The sequence below is a fragment of the Mustelus asterias genome, chromosome 22, assembly GCF_964213995.1.
Source record: "Mustelus asterias chromosome 22, sMusAst1.hap1.1, whole genome shotgun sequence".
NCBI lineage: Eukaryota > Metazoa > Chordata > Chondrichthyes > Carcharhiniformes > Triakidae > Mustelus > Mustelus asterias.
The window spans coordinates 76,297,027-76,318,238 of NC_135822.1; the positions used below are offsets into that span (position 1 = coordinate 76,297,027).

The window sequence follows — 21,212 nt, forward strand, 5'->3', positions numbered from 1 at the left end:
AACTGCAACCAGCACTGCTTCTTTCCTCATTAGGATGAAAATGCACTGATCAAGAAATTCCCTTGCACATAAAACAGAACTCCCCCTCTGTATTTTCTCTTTCACACTGTTACTCCCGCAGTGTAGATTAGGATAATTGAAGTTCCCCATTATTATGACTCTGTGGTTATAGAAACATAGAAACATAGAAAACTACAGCACAAAACAGGCCCTTCGGCCCCACAAGTTGTGCCGAACATATCCCTACCTTTTAGGCCTAGCTATAACCCTCCCTCTTATTAAGTCCCATGTACTCACCCAGGAGTCTCTTAAAAGACCCTATTGAGTTTGCCTCCACCACCACTGACGGCAGCCGATTCCACTCGCCCACCACCCTCTGTGTGAAAAACTTCCCCCTAACATTTCCCCTGTACCTACCCCCCAGCACCTTAAACCTGTGTCCTCTCGTAGCAGCCATTTCCACCCTGGGAAAAAGCCTCAGAGTCCACCCGATCTATGCCTCTCAACATCTTATACACCTCTATTAGGTCTCCTCTCATCCTACGTCTCTCCAAGGAGAAAAGACCGAGCTCCCTCAGCCTATCCTCATAAGGCATGCCACTCAATCCAGGTAACATCCTTGTAAATCTCCTCTGCACCCTTTCAATCTTTTCCACATCCTTCCTGTAATGAGGCGACCAGAACTGAGCACAGTACTCCAAGTGGGGTCTGACGAGGGTCTTATATAGCTGCATCATTATCCCCGGACTCCTAAACTCTATCCCTCGATTGATAAAGGCCAGCACACCGGTTCTTACAGCTTTTGTCATTTGTCTGCAAATTGTCTTTCTCCTTCCCACTATTAATGTGCTTTATTAATCTCGGATAGTAACTCTACTATAATTTGATATTAATGATGTTAAAGGATGACATTAATGTGTTGTATCAAACAGTGACATTTACACTGCTTATTATGCTGCAGCTTTGAAGGCTTGTAATTATATGTATAATCTATGATATTGAAGTGTTACTGAGAGTAACTAACAGGACAGGGAGATGTCAGGTATCGAGAGAATCCCTCCTGCTCCTCCCTGCTGACAGGGGAATTTCACAGTAACTTAATTGCAGTGTTAATGTAAGCCTTACTTGTGACTAATAAATAAACTTTGCTTTACTTTACTGTCCATCAGGAATCCAATATAAAATAAAAAGGGCTAACTATTGTTGTCCTTTCTCTGAGCTTGCATCCCCTGGTACCCAATATCCCCAGTAAAGTGTGCACCAGCCAGTTGGAATGTTGTTTAGGTCTGAAATGTGTCACCAGATCCCAATTTTAAAATGTTAGTGAAGCCCTTGCACAATCCTGTGAAATATCTTTTCAAATGGCAAACGCCACCTCCACTTGTCCTTGAGAAGGTGAGGGTGAGCTGCCTACTTAAACTAGTCCGGTGCGGTGGAACTAGAGGGATCAGTCTGAGGGGTGAGATGTATATAGAGGGACTGGTTTGAGGGATGCAGTGTATATAGAGGGATCAGTCTGAGGGGTAAAGTGTATATAAAGGGACTGGTCTGAGGGATACGGTAACAATAGAGGGATTATTCTGAGGGGTGTGGTTTATATTGAGGGATTAGTCTGAGCGGTGCATTGTATATAAAGAGACTGGTCTGAGGGATACAGTAACAATAGAGGGATTAGTCTGAGGGGTGCAGTGTATACAGGATCTGGTCTGAGGGGTACGGTGTGTATAGAGGGATCAGTCCGTGAGGTGCAGTGTATATAGAGGGATTAGTTTGAAGGGTGGTATATATATATAGCGGGATTAGTCTAAGGGGTGCAGTGTATATAAAAGAATTGGTCTGAGGGGTGCAGCATATATAGAGGGATCAGTCTGAGGGGTGCGATCAATATAGAAGGATTAGTGTGAGGCGTGCAGTGTATATAGAGGGACTGGTCTGAGGGGTGCGATGTATATAGAGGGACTGGTCTGAGGGGTGCGATGTATATAGAGGGATGTGTGTGGGGGGTGCGATGTAGATAGAGGGATCAGTCTGAGGGGTGCGATGTATATAGAGGGACTGGTTTGAGGGGTGCGATGTAGATAGAGGGATCACTCTGAGGGGTGCAGTGTATATAGAGGGGCCAGTCTAAGGGTGCAGTGTATATAGAGGGAAGAGTCTAAGGGTGCGGTATATACACCTAGGAAATTGGATCAGGAATTGGCTAGCGGATAGGAAACAGAGGGTGGTGGTTGATAGTAAATATTCATCATGGAGTGCGGTTACAAGTGGTGTACCTCAGGGATCTGTTTTGGGGCCACTGCTGTTTGTAATATTTATTAATGATCTGGATGAGGGTATAGTTGGGTGGATTAGCAAATTTGCTGATGACACCAAAGTCGGTGGTGTGGTAGACAGTGAGGAAGGGTGTCGTAGTTTGCAGGAAGACTTAGACAGGTTGCAAAGTTGGGCCGAGAGGTGGCGGATGGAGTTTAATGCGGAGAAGTGTGAGGTAATTCACTTTGGTAGGAATAACAGATGTGTTGAGTATAGGGCTAACGGGAGGACTTTGAATAGTGTGGAGGAGCAGAGGGATCTAGGTGTATGTGTGCATAGATCCCTGAAAGTTGGGAATCAAGTAGATAAGGTTGTTAAGAAGGCATATGGTGTCTTGGCGTTTATTGGTAGGGGGATTGAATTTAGGAGTCGTAGCGTTATGTTGCAACTGTACACAACTCTGGTGCGGCCGCACTTGGAGTACTGTGTGCAGTTCTGGTCCCCACATTACAGGAAGGATGTGGAGGCTTTGGAGAGGGTGCAGAGGAGGTTTACCAGGATGTTGCCTGGTATGGAGGGGAGATCCTATGAGGAGAGGCTGAGGGATTTGGGATTGTTTTCGCTGGAAAGGCGGCGGCTAAGAGGGGATCTTATTGAAACATATAAGATGATTAGAGGTTTAGATAGGGTGGATAGTGATAGCCTTTTTCCTCTGATGGAGAAATCCAGCACGAGGGGGCATGGCTTTAAATTGAGGGGGGGTAGTTATAGAACCGATGTCAGGGGTAGGTTCTTTACCCAGAGGGTGGTGAGGGATTGGAATGCCCTGCCAGCATCAGTAGTAAATGCGCCTAGTTTGGGGGCGTTTAAGAGATCCGTAGATAGGTTCATGGACGAAAAGAAATTGGTTTAGGTTGGAGGGTCACAGTTTTTTTTTTAACTGGTCGGTGCAACATCGTGGGCCGAAGGGCCTGTTCTGCGCTGTAATGTTCTATGTTCTATGTTCTATATAGAGGGACCAATCTAAGGGTGCGGTGTATATAGAGGGACCAATCTAAGGGTGCAGTGTATATAGAGGGACCAGTCGAAGGGTGCGGTGTATATAGAGGGACCAGTCGAAGGGTGCGGTGTATATAGAGGGACCAGTCTAAGGGTGCGGTGTATATAGAGGGACCAGTCGAAGGGTGCAGTGTATATAGAGGGACCAGTCTAAGGGGTGCGATGTATATAGAGGGACCAGTCGAAGGGTGCGGTGTATATAGAGGGACCTGTCTAAGGGGTGTGGTGTATATAGAGGGATCAGTCGAAGGGTGCGGTGTATATAGAACATGGAACATTACAGCGCAGTACAGGCCCTTCGGCCCTCGATGTTGCGCCGACCAGTGAAACTAATCTAAAGTCCATCTAACCTACACTATTCCAATATCATCCATATGTTTATCCAATGACCATTTAAATGCCCTTAATGTTGGCGAGTCCACGACTGCTGCAGGCAGGGCATTCCACGCCCTTACTACTCTCTGAGTAAAGAACCTACCTCTAACATCTGTCCTATATCTCTCACCCCTCAATTTAATGCTATGTCCCCTAGTGTTAGCCATCACCATCCGAGGAAAAAGGGCTCTCACTATCCACCTTATCTAATCCTCTGATCATCTTGTATGCCTCTATTAAGTCACCTCTTAACCTTCTTCTCTCTAACGAAAACAACCTCAAGCCCCTCAGCCTTTCCTCATACGATTTTCCCACCATACCAGGCAACATCCTGGTAAATCTCCTCTGCACCCTTTCCAACACTTCCACATCCTTCCTATAATGCGGCGACCAGAACTGTACGCAATACTCCAAGTGCGGCCGCACCAGAGTTTTGTACAGTTGCAACATGACCTCCTGGCTCCGAAACTCAATCCCTCTACCAATAAAGGTTAACACACCGTACGCCTTCTTAACAACCCTATCAACCTGGGTGCCAACTTTCAGAGATCTATGCACATGGACACCCAGATCCCTCTGTTCATCCACACTACCAAGTATCTTACCATTAGCCCAGTACTCTGTATTCCTGTTACTCCTTCCAAAGTGAATCACCTCACACTTTTCTGCATTAAACTCCATTTGCCACCTCTCAGCCCAGCTCTGCAGCTTATCTATGCCCCTCTGTAACCTACCACTTCCCTCTGCACTGTCTACAACTCCACCGACTTTAGTGTCATCCGCAAATTTACAAACCATCCTTCTACGCCCTCATCCAGGTCATTAATAAAAATGACAAACAGCAGTGGCCCTAAAACAGATCCTTGCGGTACACCACTCGTAACTGAACTCCAGGATGAATATTTCCCATCAACCACCACCCTCTCTTTTCTTACAGCTAGCCAATTCCTGATCCAAACCACTAAATCACCCTCAATCCCATGTGTCCGTATTTTCTGCAAAAGCTTACCATGGGGAACCTTATCAAACGCTTTGCTGAAATCCATATACACCACATCAACTGCTTTACCCTCATCCACCTCTTTGGTCACCTTCTCAAAGAACTCTATAAGGTTTGTGAGGCACGACCTACCCTTCACAAAACCGTGCTGACTATCCCTAATCAAATTATTCCTTTCTAGGTGATTATAAATCCTATCTCTTATAATCCTTTCCAATACTTTGCCCACAACAGAAGTAAGGCTTACCGGTCTATAATTACCAGGGTTGTCCCTACTCCCCTTTTTGAACAAGGGGACAACATTTGCTATCCTCCAGTCTTCTGGCACTGTTCCTGTAGACAATGACGACACAAAGATCAAAGCCAAAGGCTCTGCAATCTCCTCTCTAGCCTCACAGAGAATCCTCGGATAAATCCCATCCGGCCCAGGGGACTTATCTATTTTTACCCTTTCCAGAATTGCGAACACCTTCTCCTTATGAACATCAATCCCATCCAGTCCAACAGCCTGCATCTCAGTACTCCCCTCGACAACACTGTCCCTCTCCAGTGTGAATACTGCCGAAAAATATTCATTTAGTGCCTCTCCTATCTCTTCAGACTCCACGCACAGCTTGCCACTCCTGTCCTTGACTGGCCCTAATCTTACCCTTGACATTCTTTTACTCCTGACATACCTATAGAAAGCTTTAGGATTTTCCTTGATCTGACCTGCCAAAGACTTCTCATGTCCCCTCCTGGCTCTTCTTAACTCTTTCTTTAGGTTCTTCCTGGCTAACTTGTAACTCTCAAGCTCCCTAACTGAGCCTTCACGTCTCATCTTTACATAAGTCTCCTTCTTCCTCTTCACAAGAGATTCAACCTCCTTAGTAAACCACGATTCCCTCACACGACTGCTTCCTCCCTGCCTGACAGGTACATATTTATCAAGGACGCGTAGTAGCTGTTCCTTGAACAAGTTCCACATTTCAATTGTGCCCATCCCCTGCAGTTTCCTTCCCCAACCTATGCCAGCTAAATCTCGCCTAATCGCATCATAATTTCCTTTCCCCCAGCTATAACTCTTGCCCTTTGGTATATACCTATCCTTTTCCACAGCTAAGGTAAATGTAATCGAATTGTGGTCACTGTCACCAAAGTGCTCACCTACCTCCAAATCTAACACCTGGCCTGGTTCATTACCCAGTACCAAATCCAATGTGGCCTTGCCTCTTGTTGGTCTATCTACATACTGTGTCAGGAAGCCTTCCTGACAATTTGGACAAAAACCGACCCCTCCAAAGTACAAAGGTCGGTCACCAGTGGTGTGCCCCAGGGATCTGTTCTGGGACCCTTGCTGTTTGTCATTTTCATAAATGACCTGGATGAGGAAGTGGAGGGATGGGTTGGTAAGTTTGCCGACGACACGAAGGTTGGTGGGGTTGTGGATAGTCTGGAGGGATGTCAGAAGTTACAGAGGGACATAGATAGGATGCAAGACTGAGCGGAGAAGTGGCAGATGGACTTCAACCCAGATAAATGCGTCGTAGTCCATTTTGGTAGGTCAAATGGGATGAAGGAGTACAATATAAAGGGAAAGACTCTTAGTACTGTAGAGGATCAGAAGGACCTTGGGGTCAGGATCCATAGGACTCTAAAAACGGCCCCGCAGGTGGTGGTTAAGAAGGCGTATGGTGTGCTGGCCTTTATCAATCGCGGGATTGAGTTTTGGAGTCCGGGGATAATGATGCAGCTATATAAGACCCTCGTAAGACCCCACTTGGAGTACTGTGCTCAGTTCTGGTCGCCTCACTATAGGAAGGATGTGGAAAAGATTGAAAGGGTGCAGAGGAGATTTACAAGGATGTTGCCTGGATTGAGTGGCATGCCTTATGAGGATAGGCTGAGGGAGCTCGGTCTTTTCTCCTTGGAGAGACGTAGCATGAGAGGAGACCTAATAGAGGTGTATAAGATGTTGAGAGGCATAGATCGGGTGGACTCTCAGAGGCTTTTTCCCAGGGTGGAAATGGCTGCTACGAGAGGACACAGGTCTAGGGTGCTGGGGGGTAGGTACAGGGGAAATGTTAGGGGTAAGTTTTTCACACAGAGGGTGGTGGGCGAGTGGAATCGGCTGCCGTCAGTGGTGGTGGAGGCAAACTCAATAGGGTCTTTGAAGAGACTCCTGGATGAGTACATGGAGCTTAATAGGATGGAGGGTTATAGGTAGGTCTAGAAGGTAGGGATGTGTTCGGCACAACTTGTGGGCCGAAGGGCCTGTTTGTGCTGTAGTATTTCTATGTTTTTTTTCTATGTTTCTACTCGAACTGTAGCTTTTCCAGTCAATACTTGTAAAGGATGACTCCAACGGGTGCAGTGTATATAGAGGGACCAGTCGAAGGGTGCGGTGTATATAGAGGGAACAGTCTAAGGGTGCGGTGTATATAGAGGGACCAGTTGAAGGGGTGTAGTGTATATAGAGGGACCAGTCTAAGGGTGCGGTGTATATAGAGGGACCAGTTGAAGGGGTGCAGTGTATATAGAGGGACCAGTCTAAGGGTGCGGTGTATATAGAGGGACCAGTTGAAGGGGTGCAGTGTATATAGAGGGACCAGTCTAAGGGTGTGGTGTATATAGAGGGACCAGTCTAAGGGTGCGGTGTATATAGAGGGACCAGTCTAAGGCTGCAGTGTATATAGAGGGACCAGTCTAAGGGTGCAATGTATATAGAGGGACCAGTCTAAGGGTGCGGTGTATATAGAGGGACCAGTCTAAGGCTGCAGTGTATATAGAGGGACCAGTCTAAGGGTGCAATGTATATAGAGGGACCAGTCTAAGGGTGCGGTGTATATAGATGGATCAGTCTAAGGGTGCAGTGTATATAGAGGGACCAGTCTAAGGGTGCGGTGTATATAGAGGGACCAGTCTAAGGGTGCAGCGTATATAGAGGGACCAGTCTAAGGGTGCGGTGTATATAGAGGGACCAGTCTAAGTGTGCGGTGTATATAGAGGAGTCACTGAGGGGTGCGGTGTATATAGAGGGATCATTCTGAGGGGTGCAGTGTATATAGAGGGACCAGTCTAAGGGTGCGGTGTATATAGAGGGACCAGTCTAAGGTTGCGGTGTATATTGAGGGACCAGTCTAAGGGTGCGGTGTATATAGAGGGACCAGTCTAAGGGGTGCGGTGTATATAGAGGGATCACTCTGAGGGGTGCGGTGTATATTGAGGGATCACTCTGAGGGGTGCGGTGTATATAGAGGGATCACTCTGCGGGGTGCGGTGTATATAGAAGGACAAGTCTAAGGGTGCGGTGTATATAGAAGGACAAGTCTAAGGGTGCGGTGTATATAGAGGGACCAGTCGAAGGGTGCGGTGTATATAGAAGGACAGGTCTAAGGGTGCGGTGTATATAGAGGGACCAGCTTAAGGGTGCGGTGTATATAGAGGGACCAACCTAAGGGGTGCGGTATATATAGAGGGAGCAGTCTAAGGGTGCAGTGTATATAGAGGGACCAGTCTAAGGGTGCGGTGTATATAAAGGAACCAGTCTAAGGGTGCGATGTATATAGAGGGACCAGTCTAAGGGGTGCGGTTTATATAGAGGGATCAGTCTGAGGGTGCGGTGTATATAGAGGGACCAGTCTAAGGGTGCGGTGTAGATAAAGGGACCAGTCTAAGGGGTGCGGGCGGTGTATATAGAGGGACCAGTCTAAGGGGTGCGGTGTATATAGAGGGACCAGTCTAAGGGGTGCGGTATATATAGAGGGACCAGTCTAAGGGGTGCGGTTTATATAGAGGGATCAGTCTGAGGGTGCGGTGTATATAGAGGGACCAGTCTAAGGGGTGCGGGCGGTGTATATAGAGGGACCAGTCTAAGGGGTGCGGTATATATAGAGGGACCAGTCTAAGGGGTGCGGTGTATATAGAGGGACCAGTCTGAGGGTGCGGTGTATATAGAGGGACCAGTCTAAGGGTGCGGTGTAGATAAAGGGACCAGTCTAAGGGTGCGGTGTATATAGAGGGAGCAGTCTAAGGGTGCGGTGTAGATAAAGGGACCAGTCTAAGGGTGCGGTGTATATAGAGGGACCAGTCTAAGGGTGCGGTGTATATAAAGGGACCAGTCTAAGGGTGCGGTGTATATAGAGGGACCAGTCTAAGGGTGCGGTGTATATAAAGGGACCAGTCTAAGGGTGCGGTGTATATAGAGGGACCAGTCTAAGGGTGCGGTGTATATAAAGGGACCAGTCTAAGGGTGCGATGTATATAAAGGGACCAGTCTAAGGGTGCGGTGTATATGGAGGGAGCAGTCTCAGGGTGCGGTGTATATAGAGGGAGCAGTCGGAGGGGTGCAGTGTATATAGAGGGACCAGTCTAAGGGTGCGGTGTATATAGAGGGACCAGTCTAAGGGTGCGGTGTATATAAAGGGACCAGTCTAAGGGTGCGGTGTATATAAAGGGACCAGTCTAAGGGTGCGGTGTATATAGAGGGAGCAGTTGGAGGGGTGCAGTGTATATAGAGGGACCAGTCTAAGGGTGCGGTGTATATAGAGGGACCAGTCTAAGGGTGCGGTGTATATAAAGGGACCAGTCTAAGGGTGCGGTGTATATAAAGAGACCAGTCTAAGGGTGCGGTGTATATAGAGGGAGCAGTCGGAGGGGTGCAGTGTATATATGGAGTTTTCCTGCCGTATTGTCATTTCCTTCTCCACGGCGCTTGGATTTGTTGTCAGTTTATTTTGTCAATCTTGTCTTTTTTTATCTGTCTGTTGTTGCCTCTTTTTTTGTGTCTGGTATTTGTCTCCCAGTCTGTCTGCCCATTCCCCCCCTCTCTCTCTCTCTCTCTGTCTGGCTGCTTGTTCCTCTGGCAGTTTGCAGTCTGCCTATTTCTTCTGTCTCTCTGCTCATTCCCTCCCTCTCTGTTTCTCTCTTTTTTTCTCTCTGTCTGTCTGCTCATTCACCCCCCTCTCTCTAAGTGGCTGTTCATTCCCTCCCTCTTCTCTCTCTCTCCCTGCCTTCCTCTCTCTCTCTGTGGCTGCTCGTTCCTCTGGCCGTTTGCAGTCTGCTTGTCCGCCTCTCTCTCTCTCACTCTGTTTCCAGCAGGAGTTTTCCAGCTCTGTTAAAGAGCAGATTGCAGTGGGACCGACAGGAGTTACTCCAGTCCTGGGGATGGGGAGGGGGTTGTCGGTGATAAACTCTGAGCAGCAGGGAGTGGGGATGGATGGAGAGGGGGAAAGGGAAGGGTCATTCCTGGGATGGAGTCAATTTCAAGGCAATAGCCCCGCCCCCGGGGGGCTGCTGATTGGAGAGAGGTTTGGAAGTTCCTTGTCCATCAATGTGTCAATCAGAGCGGAGAGGAGCCGAGCTACAGGAGGGAGAGAGGGAGTGAGAGAGGGAGAAAAGGAGGGAGAGAGAGGGGGAAAGGAGAGAGAGTGTGTGCCACAGTCATGCCGCAGCTTAATGGAGGGGATGATCTGGGGGCCAGTGATGAGATGATTTCCTTTAAGGACGAGGGGGAACAGGAGGAGAAGAGTCCGGGCAGCGTGTCCGCCGAACGGGATCTGGCCGATGTCAAGTCGTCGCTGGTCAACGAGACGGAGGAGCCGGACAGCCGCAGCAGCTCGCCAGAGTCCGAGGTGAGGCCACTGGGATGGGGCAGCCCGTCGTTCCCCTCTGCCCTTGCCTTCCCCTACCCCCCTGCCCCCCTGTGCCCCCGGCCCGCACCCTCCCTGCCACTTTCACAGCTCTTCTTTCTTCCAGGCTGATCGCCGCCCTCAGCCCAGGAGCGCAGAGAGTTTTGTGGACAAACCCCGGGATTATCAGCAGGAAGGTAGAAGTTACACACTTTGCCAGTGCTTTATAAACGCCCCCTTTCTGCATTCACAACTTTGCAACATTGCCCAGAATTCACAAAGTTTCACCAACTTTTTCCCTCTCTCTCTCTCGCCATGTTCCCAAATTCCCAGTCAAAAGGCAAGATGGAGGTTTGTTCAAAGGAGCAGCTTACCCCTTCATCATGATCCCGGACTTGTCGGCTCCCTACCTCCCAGCTGGATCCCTGTCCCCAGGGGCCCGCACGGTAAGTGTCCGCAAACTTTTTTTTCCAACTTGCTGCGGTTGGCTTGTTTTGTTTGTTGGGGGTTGGGTGGGAATCCGGGGGGGTGGGGGGGAGGGAACAGGAGCTTTTCCCTGTTCCCACTCCTTTTCCCGTTTCCTTTTCCCAACGTCATCCCCCCCCCCCCCCCCCCCCAGGACTGGCCTCTCAGCCTTTTGTTCTGGGCTGGGACTCAGTCGGGATGGGCAGACAGTCTGTGCGTCTTTCCCTGTATGTTTGTAAAGTTTAGCACAACTTTCTGCAGTCGGGAAGGGCCCCAGGGAGAGGGTAATTTACATAAAGTGATGGCCTCAGAATCTGTTCCCCCGAGCAAGCGCTGAATACCAAACACTGGGAGGTAGAGAGTGAATCAGTGCCCACACTGAAGATTGGGGTAAAGCCCACTCACTGGCTGCCAGAGTGATGGGCACTGGCTCCCCAGTGGAAGGATTCCCTGGATTTAACTGCCGTCGCCGTGTCTGGTTCCACACCCTCTGCCTTGCACAGAGGCTGCTGAGTAAGATAAGAGTCTATGGTGTTAGGGGCAAGATACTAGCATAGATTTCAGTTTGGCTGACTGGCAGAAGGCAGAGTGAAGATGAAGGGGTCCTTCTCCGTATGGCAGCCAGTGATTAATGAAGTTCCACAGGGTTAGTGTTGAGACCACAACTTTTCACTTTATATATCAGTGATCTGGATGAAGGAACTGAGGGCATTGTGGCTGAGTTTGCAGATGATACAAAGTTAAGTGGAGGGAAGGGTAGTATTGGGGAGGCTGCAGAAAGACTTGGACAGGCTCGGAGAGTGGGCAAGGAAGTGGCAGATGGAATACAATGTGGAAAAGTGTGAGGTTCTGCACTTTGGTAGAAGGAATAGAGGTGCAGACTATTTTCTAAATGGGGAGAGAATTCCGAAATCAGAAGCACAAAGGGACTTGGGAGTACTAGTTCAGGATTCTCTTACAGTTAACTTGCAGGTTGAGTTGGTCGTTAGGAGAGCAAATTCAATGTTAGCATTCATTTAGAGAGGACTAGAATTCAAAAGAAGAGATGTACTGTTGAGGCTTTATTCCACATTTGGAATATTGTGAGCAGTTTTGGGCCCGGTATCTAAGGAAGGGTGTGCTGGCCCTGGAGAGGGTCCAGAGGAGAATGATCCCAGGAATGAAAACCTTGACGTATGAGTAGCGTTTGAGAACTCTGGGCCTGTACTCGATGGAGTTTAGAAGGATGAGGGGGGATCTCCTTGAAATGTGCAGAATATTGAAAGGCCTGGATAGAGTGGACGTGGGGAAGATGTTTTCATTGGTAGGAGAAACTAGGATCCGAGGGCACAGCCTTAGAATAAAGGGACGGCCCTTTAGAACCGAGATGAGGAGGAATTTCTTCAGCCAGAGGATGGCGAATCTGGAATTCATTGGCACAGAAGGCTGTGGAGGCCAAGTCATTGAGTGTATTTAAGACAAAGATAGATAGGTTCTTGATTGGTAAGGGGATCAAAGGTTATGGGAAAAAGGCGGGAGAATGAGGTTGAGAAATTTATCAACCATCATTGAATGGTGGAGCAGACTCAATGGGCTGAATGGCCTAATTCTGCTCCCATATCTTTTGATCTGCAACTGCCACACTGCTGGTGTCCATCACTCCCTCACCACCATATGTTTCTGTGTACTAGTATCTCTGTAACCCTATTAAGTTATTATCTGATTGCAATGTCTCCTCGTCTCTCGATCTGTGCTCAACAACAGCATTCACTCTGTAATTTTGGCTCATTCTATAGTGACCTTCAGACTGAGTCGGGTCAGTGGCTTGTAAATTTTCAGGATGTGTTCATCCTGAGTATCTCTGGGGCATGTTGGATAAGACTTGAGCTGGTTGGTGTGGATGTGCTGCACTTTGGAATGAATCCTGGCTATATTAGGATGGACAACGTGACAGGGTGTAAGAGCCCCATTCACTTGAGGCAGTCACTGAAATACTGAGCAAGAATTGACTCCAATGGTTTGTTGTTGTTGTTAAACAGCAAAGAGTATGCCATTTTTATGCAGCTCTTTCCATATCCAAAGGTGCCTCGTGGGAAAATAGAAAACATCAGAGGAGGAGATATTCAGACAGACAACTGAAAACTTGATCAAGGAGGTTCTAATAATCGTCATAAAGCAGGAGAGAGAGTGAGAAGAGGCAGAGAAGTTTAGGGAGGGTATTCCAGAACTTGGGGCCCAGGCAGCTGAAGTCACGGGTGCAATGATGCAGCAATTAAAATTGTGTGTGTGCAAGAGTTGAGAATTGGAGGACAGGCAGAGGCTTGCAGGGCTAGAGGAGGCGACCGATATGGAGAGATGTTACTATGTGCTACTGCATCTGGTTACACTCGTATTCCGCCTCTGCCCCCAAACCCTCTGTCACTCTACTGCTGTCAATCAGAAAATGTGAAGCCTCGTGACGTATATCATGGGGGGGATCTGAAAAAACGGGTAAAGATTTTGAAATGGAGATGTTTGTAGATGAGGAATAGCACTGCTGCCTCACAGCGCCAGAGATCCAGGTTTGATTCCTGGCTTGGGTCACTGTCTGTGTGGAGTCTGCACACTTTTGCTGTGTCTGCGAGGGTTTCCTCCGGGTTGCTGTGCTTTCCTCCCACATTCTGAAAGATGTGCTGGTTAGGTGCATTGACCCGAACAGGCGCCGGAGTGTGGCAACTAGGGGATTTTCACAGTAACTTCATTGCAGTGTTAATGTAAGCCTTACTTGTGACACTAATAAATAAACTTTAAAGCTCAGAGACTGATGGGTGAATGGGATTTATTCCGCGTTTGGATATGGATAGTACAAGTTCAGTTGTTTGGCTCAGTTTTATGTTGGGTTGAAGATGAGAAGCCAGTCAGGAGAACATTGAATAAAAATATGGATATGGGTTTCAGCCACAGTGGTACAGTAACATAGTTATTGGTGAGTCAACCAGAGGCCTGGGGTAATAGTCTGGAGGCAGCGCAGCAGTCGGGGAGTTTAAATTTGATGAATTAAAATATGAATATCAGTAATGGTGACCATGCATCTGCTGCCCTTGTCCTTCTAAGTGGTAGAGGTTGTGGGTTTGGAAGGTGCTATTAAAGGAGCCTTGGTTAGTTATTACAGTTACTTGTCAATGATACATGCTGCTGCCACTGTGTGCTAGTGGTGGAGGAAATGAATGTTAAAGGGATGGGGTGGGAAACCAATCAAACAGGCTGCTTTTTCCCTGATGGTGTCAAGCTCATTGAGTGTTGTTGGAGCTTCACTCATCCAGACAGAGAGGTGTGTTACTCACCACAATATTCAGCCGCTGGCTTAACCCTGTAGCCACAATAGTTATGTGACTGGTTCAGTAAGTTTCGGATTAACATTGACTCTCAGGATATTGATGGAATGGGATTTTGTGATAGTAATGCCATTGAATGTTTCGGGAGGTGGTCAGATCTGTTAGTCTGACTGGGTATCCTTGGGTTAGCATGGACAAGTTGGGTTGAATGGCCTTCTCCTGTGCTGTAATTTTTCTATAATTCTAACTGGTCGTTGCCTGAATGTCATTTGCCACATATTAACTCAAGCCCGAAAGTTGCTGTAGATGAACGTACACTGCTTCAGTATCTAGAAAAGTTGCCAATAGTATTAAACACTGTGTAGTCATTAGTGAACATTCCTATTTCTGACCTTATGATGGAGGAAAGTCATTGATGAAGCACCTTCAGGTGGTTGAGCCGAGGACAGTAAGCTGAGGAACTCCTTGAGTGATATACTAGGACTGAGATGATTGGCCTCCAACAACTGCAATCATCATCTTCTGTGTTAGGCATGATTGCAGTCATGAGAGTGTCTTCCCTATGACTTCCCATGACATTTTCCACATTATCAGCTGGATAGCCAACATCGCTGCTGTACCAGAACAGCTTGGCTAGGGCTGTGGCTTTCTGGAACACAAGTTTCCAGGACTACAGCAGGGTTGGTGTTAGGGCCCATGGCATTTGCTGTATCCAGTATGGACAGCTGTAGCTTCATGTTAGATGGAATTAATCATATTGATTGAAGACTAGCTTCTCAGATGATGGGGAGCACGAGATGCTGAGATGGCACTTTCTTGGCACTTCTGGCTGAAGATGGCTGGTCGTCATTAGCGGGTAAGTTGCTTAGTCTGGATGGCTTGCATTGCAAGTTGCTTAATGAGGTGGGGTGGGCGTGGCACAAGAACTCGCCATCATGTTCCAACTCTTCTCTTGAAAAAAGATTAAACTAAATTAAACAAACTGAGGGACAAAGTAAAAAGGGGAGCCCTCAAAGGGGAACTGCCCTAAACAAAACCAAAACTTAAAAACATTAAACCAAAATGTGATTAAAAGGGTCAATAAGGCACCCAGTCCCTGCAGTGCCCAATGTGCACGGAAGGCCTCAGGGGTGCTGGTGGACATTGCACACCCTCTCTCCAGGGAGACTCGGCTGCAACTGTAGCCACAATAGAGGGGCAGCCAGTCAGTCAAGACAGCCCCTCAGTCACCTGCTGCCTAAACCTGTTAATGGTAAGTTTGGCCAGGCCCAGGAGCAGGTTCACGAGGAGGTCCTCCTCCTTCCCCACCCCTCTCTGCACCAGGTGCCCATAGATCAGGAGCGTGTGACTGAAATGCAAACAAAACCGTAGCAAAAGATTTTTGTCAGAAACTGAAAAGGGATTGCAGTCTAAAAAACTTACAAATACGTGGTCCATGAACTCTACCATCCTGCAAAAAGGGTAGGTATCTTTGGGAATCTGTGAACCAATGCAGTCTATCTGGGACTGCTGCATGCAACACCCTCCACCCCAGGTCCCCGATGTGAAGGGAGAGGGCCCTCCATAAAGGAACTTCCACTGGGGATGTTTGGGTGTATCCGGGTGACAGGCGAGGGCGGAAGTGAAGGGTGTGCAGCAGCCACTACAGGAAACCCCTCTGTGCAGTGCAAAAGGGCACAGCGGGCATTGTCCTAAGAACTTAACATTAGAAATTGGAGCAGGGGTAGGCCATTTAGCCCCTCAAGCCTGCTCCACCATTCAATAAGATCATGGCTGATCTGATAGTGGGTTCAGTTCCACTTACCCGCCTGCTCCCCATAACCCTTAATTCCCTTAATGGTTAAAAATCTATCTATCTGTGACTTAAACACATTTAACGAGGTAGCCTCTACTGCTTCATTGGGCAGCGAATTCCAAAGATTCACTACCTTCTGGGAGAATAAATTCCTCCTCAACTCTGTTCTAAATTGACTCCCCCATATTTTGAGGCTATGCCCCCTAGTTCTTGTTTCCATTGTAAGTGGAAATAACCTCGCTGCTTCTACCCTGTCTAGCCCCTTCATTATCTTGTATGTCTCTATAAGATCTCCCCTCAACCTTCTAAACTCCAATGAGTACAGGCCCAGTCTACTCAATCTCTCCTCATAAGCTAACCCCCTCATCTCCGGAATCAACCTGGTGAACCTTCTCTGTACCCCCTCCAAAGCTAATATATCCTTTCTTAAATAAGGGGACCACAATTGTACACAGTACTCTAGGTGCGGCCTCACCAGTACCCTGTACAGTTGCAGCATGACCTCCCTGCTTTTATACTCCATCCCTCTCGCGATAAAGGCCAACAGTCCATTTGCCTTCTTGATCACCTGCTGCACCTGCAAACTGAGTTTTTGTGCTTCATGCACAAGGACCCCCAGGTCCCTCTGCACAGTAGCATGTTGTAATTTTTCACCGTTTAAATAAGAGTCCATTTTACTATTATTCCTTCCAAAGTGGATAACCTCACACTTACCAACGTTATACTCCACCTGCCAGATCCTTGCCCACTCACTTAGCCGATCCAAATCTCTCTGCAGACTCTGTGTCCTCCACGCAATTTGCTTTCCCACTCATCTTTGTGCCATCCGCAAACTTTGTTACCCGACACTCGGTCCCCTCCTCCAGATCGTCTATGTATATGGTAAATAGTTGAGGCCCCAGCACCGATCCCTGCGGCGCGCCACTAGTCACTGATTGCCAACCGGAAAAGCACCCATTTATTCCGACTCTCTGCTTTCTGTTAGATAGCCAATCCTCAATCCACGCTAACACTTTACCCCCAACTCCGCGTACCTTTATCTTATGCAGCAACCTTTTGTGAGGCACCTTATCGAATGCCTTCTGGAAATCTAAATACACCACATCCACCGATTCCCCTCTGTCAACCGCACTCATTATATCCTCAAAAAATTCCAGTAAATTTAGTCAAACATGACTTTCCCTTCATGAATCCATGCTGTGTCTGCTTGATTGAACCATTCTTTTCCAGGTGTCCTGCTTTTTCTTCCTTAATGATAGATTCTAGCATTTTCCCAACTACGGATGTTAAGCTAACCGGCCTGTAGTTACCTGCCTTTTGTCTACCTCCTTTTTTAAACAGTGGCGTTACATTACATGAGGTGGCTTGGACTGTGGGGCTCCATTTTGAGATCATGGATGGCATCGGTCACGTGCTGGATGCTCACCGCCATTCCATGAGCCAACTCATGGGGCGTCATCTAGCCCACTCCTCAAGAACCCAGTATGACCCCCGCCCTGGTCATTCTGACAGCCATTGTCCATCCCTCTGACAGCCACCTGAAATGGTATTGGTGAAGGAGCAGATTCCTGAGTGGGGCTCACTGACAAAGGCCACTATTCCAGATGGGGGAGCGGGCTGCGGTACGATGTGACCATGTCCTAGACCTGGTAAAAGATTATAGATCTGAGGGAGTTACCAGAAGCTTGGGGTTTGGAAAATTATTCAGGAGATGCTGCAAGGACATTGCCATTAATGACAGGCTGGTCAGTCCAACATTGGCATTTTAGAAACAGCCGTGGGGTGGAAATAAACAGGCATTTGGAGAGGTTCAAATCAGTTCTGGAGAGTCGGCATGGATTTGTAATCGATAGATATGCTTGATGGGTCCAGTTGAATGTTTTGATGAAGGAACAGGGAAGGATGAGGAAGGCAATGCAATGGATGTTGTCTGTATGGATTTTAGGAAAGTGGTTGACAAAGTATTAGTTAAAATACTTCTAACACAATTGCAAATGGTTCTGGAGATGAGTGTCTTATTTTAGTTCAGAGAATGGATTGGTGAAGCTGGAGCTGTTTTCTTTAGGGAGGTTGTGTGGAGATTTCGTAGAGATGTAGATCGGGGGAATGTTGTTCCCATTGGCAGAAGTATTGAGAAGCAGATGACATTGATTTAATGCGAGTGCCAAAAGATGCAATGGCGACCTGAGACCTTTTTTATGCAGCGAGTGGTTAGGATCAGGAATGCGCTGCCAGAGTGTATGGTTGAGGCAAATTAAATTGTGGCTTTCAAAAGGGAATTGTTGGTTTGAAGAGAAAAAGGGGGAAAAGGTCGGGCAATGGGATGTGCTGATTGTTTTTACAGAGATCCTGATTTTGTGCTGTGACCATTCTATCGTTCCCTTCAATAGATACAATGGACAAAGTGAGGTTGTTGTTAGGAGCTGATGGTAAATGTTCTGGGGACACGCACTGAAGGTTTAGGGCAAGAGATGAACGGGGGGAAGTGAGGAAAGTATTTTCACACTGGAACCTGCTGCCTTAGAAGGTTCTGCAAATGTAGACATTCAGTGATTTCCAGAAGAAATTGGATGGGTACTTGAGAAAATAAACTTGCAGGATTACAGGGTTAGATCAAGGGAATGGGATTGTCTGAAGTACTCTGCAGAGAGTTGGCATGAATGACCTCTGTCTGTGAGGTGAGAGTGACAGCCCTTGACATCAAGGCTGTATCAAGGAGCCCTAGCAAAACTGGAATCAATGGATATCAGGGGTCAAACACTCCACTGGTTGGAATCATACCTGGTACGTAGGAAGATAGAACATAGAACAGTACAGCACAGAACAGGCCCTTCGGCCCACGATGTTGTGCCGAGCTTTAGCTGAAACCAGGATCAAGCTAACCCACCCCCTATCATCCTGGTGTGCTCCATGTGCCTATCCAATAACTGCTTAAATGTTCCTAAAGTGTCTGACTCCACTGTCACAGCAGGCAGTCCATTCCACACCCCAACCACTCTGAGTAAAGAACCTACCTCGGACATCCTTCCTATATCTCCCATCATGAACCCTATAGTTATGCCCCCTTGTGATAGCTCCATCCACCCGAGGAAATAGTCTTTGAACGTTCACTCAATCTATCCCCTTCAGCATTTTATAAACCTCTATTAAGTCTCCCCTCAACCTCCTCCGCTCCAGAGAGAACAGCCCTAGCTCCCTCAACCTTTCCTCATAAGATCTACCCTCCAGACCAGGCAGCATCCTGGTAAATCTCCTCTGCACTCTTTCTAGCGCTTCCACATCCTTCTTATAGTGAGGTGACCAGAACTGCACACAATATTCCAAATGTGGTCTCACCAAGGTCCTGTACAGTTGCAGCATAAAGATGGTTGTGGAGGGTCAGTCATCTCAGCTCCAGGGCACCTCTGCAGGAGTCCCTCAGGGAATGTCCTAGACCCAACAATCTTCAGCTGCTTCACCAATGACCTTTCCTCCATCATAAGGTTAGAAGTGGGGATGTTTGCCGATGATTGCACAATGTTCAGCACCATTTGCGACTCCTCAGATACTGAAGCAGTCCATGTTCAAATGCAGCAAGATCTGGACAATTTCCAAGCTTGGGCTGACAAGTGGCGAGTAATATTCGCGCCTCACAAATGCCAGGCAATGACCATCTCCGATAAGAGACACTCTAACCACCGCCCCTTGACATTCAATGGTGTAACCTTCACTGAATCCCCACTGTCAACATCCTTGGGGTTACCATTGACCAGAAACTCAACTGGACTCGCCACATAATCTGCTCTTGTAGCCACTGTGTTTAAAGGCTAGGAATACTGCAGCGGTTAACTCACCTCCTGACTCCCCAAAGCCTATCCACCATCTACAAGACACAAGTCAGGAGTGTGATGGAATACTCCAACTTGCCTGGATGGGTGCAGCTCCAACAACACTCAAGAAGTTTGACACCATCCAGGACAAAGCAGCCCCGCTTGATTGGCACCACATCCACAAACATTCAATCCCTCCACCACCGACGCTCAGTAGTTGCAGTGTGTACTATCTACAAGATGCACTGCAGCAATTCACCAAAGATCCTTAGACAGCACCTTCCAAACCCATGACCACTTCCATCTAGAAGGACAAGGGCAGCAGATAAATGGGAACACCACCACCTGCAAGTTCCCCTCCAAGCCACTCACCATCCTGACTTGGAAATATATCACCGTTCCTTCACTGTCACTGGGTCAAAATCCTGGAATTCCCTCCCTAACGGCATTGTGGGTCAACCCACAGAACGTGGACTACAGCAAAACAAGAAGGCAGCTCACCACCACCTTCTCAAGGGGCAACTAGGGATGGGCAATAAATGCTGGCCAGCCAGCGACGCCCATGTCCCATGAATGAATAACAAAAAAATTCTAACTCTTTAATTGCAAATGCTTCAACCTTGCCTTTTGCCTTGATATGTTGGGCTCTGCCATTAATGAGAACGGTGATGTTTATGGATCTATCGTCTCCTGAAATGCTGATTCAGCAGCAGGGGGAGGGTAGTAGGTGGGAATCGGCAGGAGATTTTAATGTTCATGTCGTGAGACTTCATGAGGTTCAGATGTTGAACATTTCTCTCCTGACTGTATACCACTGTGCGTCTGGTGAGCCTGTCCAGGAGGTTGAATAAAACCTCTCTAGGGATGGGGAAAAAGAGAAAATTCTGGAAATACTCAACAGCAGCATCAATGGAGAGAGAAACAGAGTTATCATTTCATCAAGGACCTATCATCAGAACTGATGTATTAACATGTCTTGCTTTCTCTCAACGGGATACTGCCAGATAATCTGAGTGTTTCCACATTTTGTCTTTCTGTTGAATGTTCATGCTGATGAAGGGGCAGCGCTCCGAAAGCTCGTGCTACCAAATAAACCTGTTGGACTTTAACCTGGTGTTGTGAGACTACTTACGATGATGGAGGAGTTTAGGACATGGGCTATGATTACATGAGGATGACTGTGTCAAACTGCTGCCTGACCAGGGTGTAGGGAGATTCGGAGATCCTGTATGTCAGTGAGGTTTAACTGTGCAGTGTGTGCCGTTGCCATTTTGTGCTGCCTCAGTGGATGCTGGATGGTCACCAACTTTATTTTTACTGCAGGTTATTTTTTGTCGAGTTTAATAGAAATGAGTGGCATTTCGGGGGTGACACAGATTGATGTGGCTTTGATGTCATATCCAGACTCGACTGGTAAGAATGGCAGATTCCATTCTAAAGGGGGTATGAGTGAACTAAATGGGGATTCATGGTAACCTTGTCGAAGACTACATTTATTATATTCTCCACATCATTAGTCCAGCTCTTTGTTTCTCTGTTACTGAGTTGGTAATC

The 21,212-nt window shown here is 47.5% G+C and overlaps 1 protein-coding gene across 1 annotated transcript in view; it reads left to right on the forward strand.

Moving 5' to 3' along the window:
* Window positions 1-10,011: 10,011 nt before the first annotated feature.
* Window positions 10,012-21,212, forward strand: part of LOC144510209 (transcription factor 7-like 2) — a 51,332-nt gene continuing 40,131 nt past the window's right edge. Inside the window, exons 1-3 of the mRNA XM_078239705.1 lie at window positions 10,012-10,299; window positions 10,424-10,493; window positions 10,630-10,742. Coding sequence (XP_078095831.1) covers window positions 10,111-10,299; window positions 10,424-10,493; window positions 10,630-10,742 — 372 coding nt within the window. The 5' untranslated portion in view covers window positions 10,012-10,110. The remainder of the gene's footprint in view (window positions 10,300-10,423; window positions 10,494-10,629; window positions 10,743-21,212) is intronic.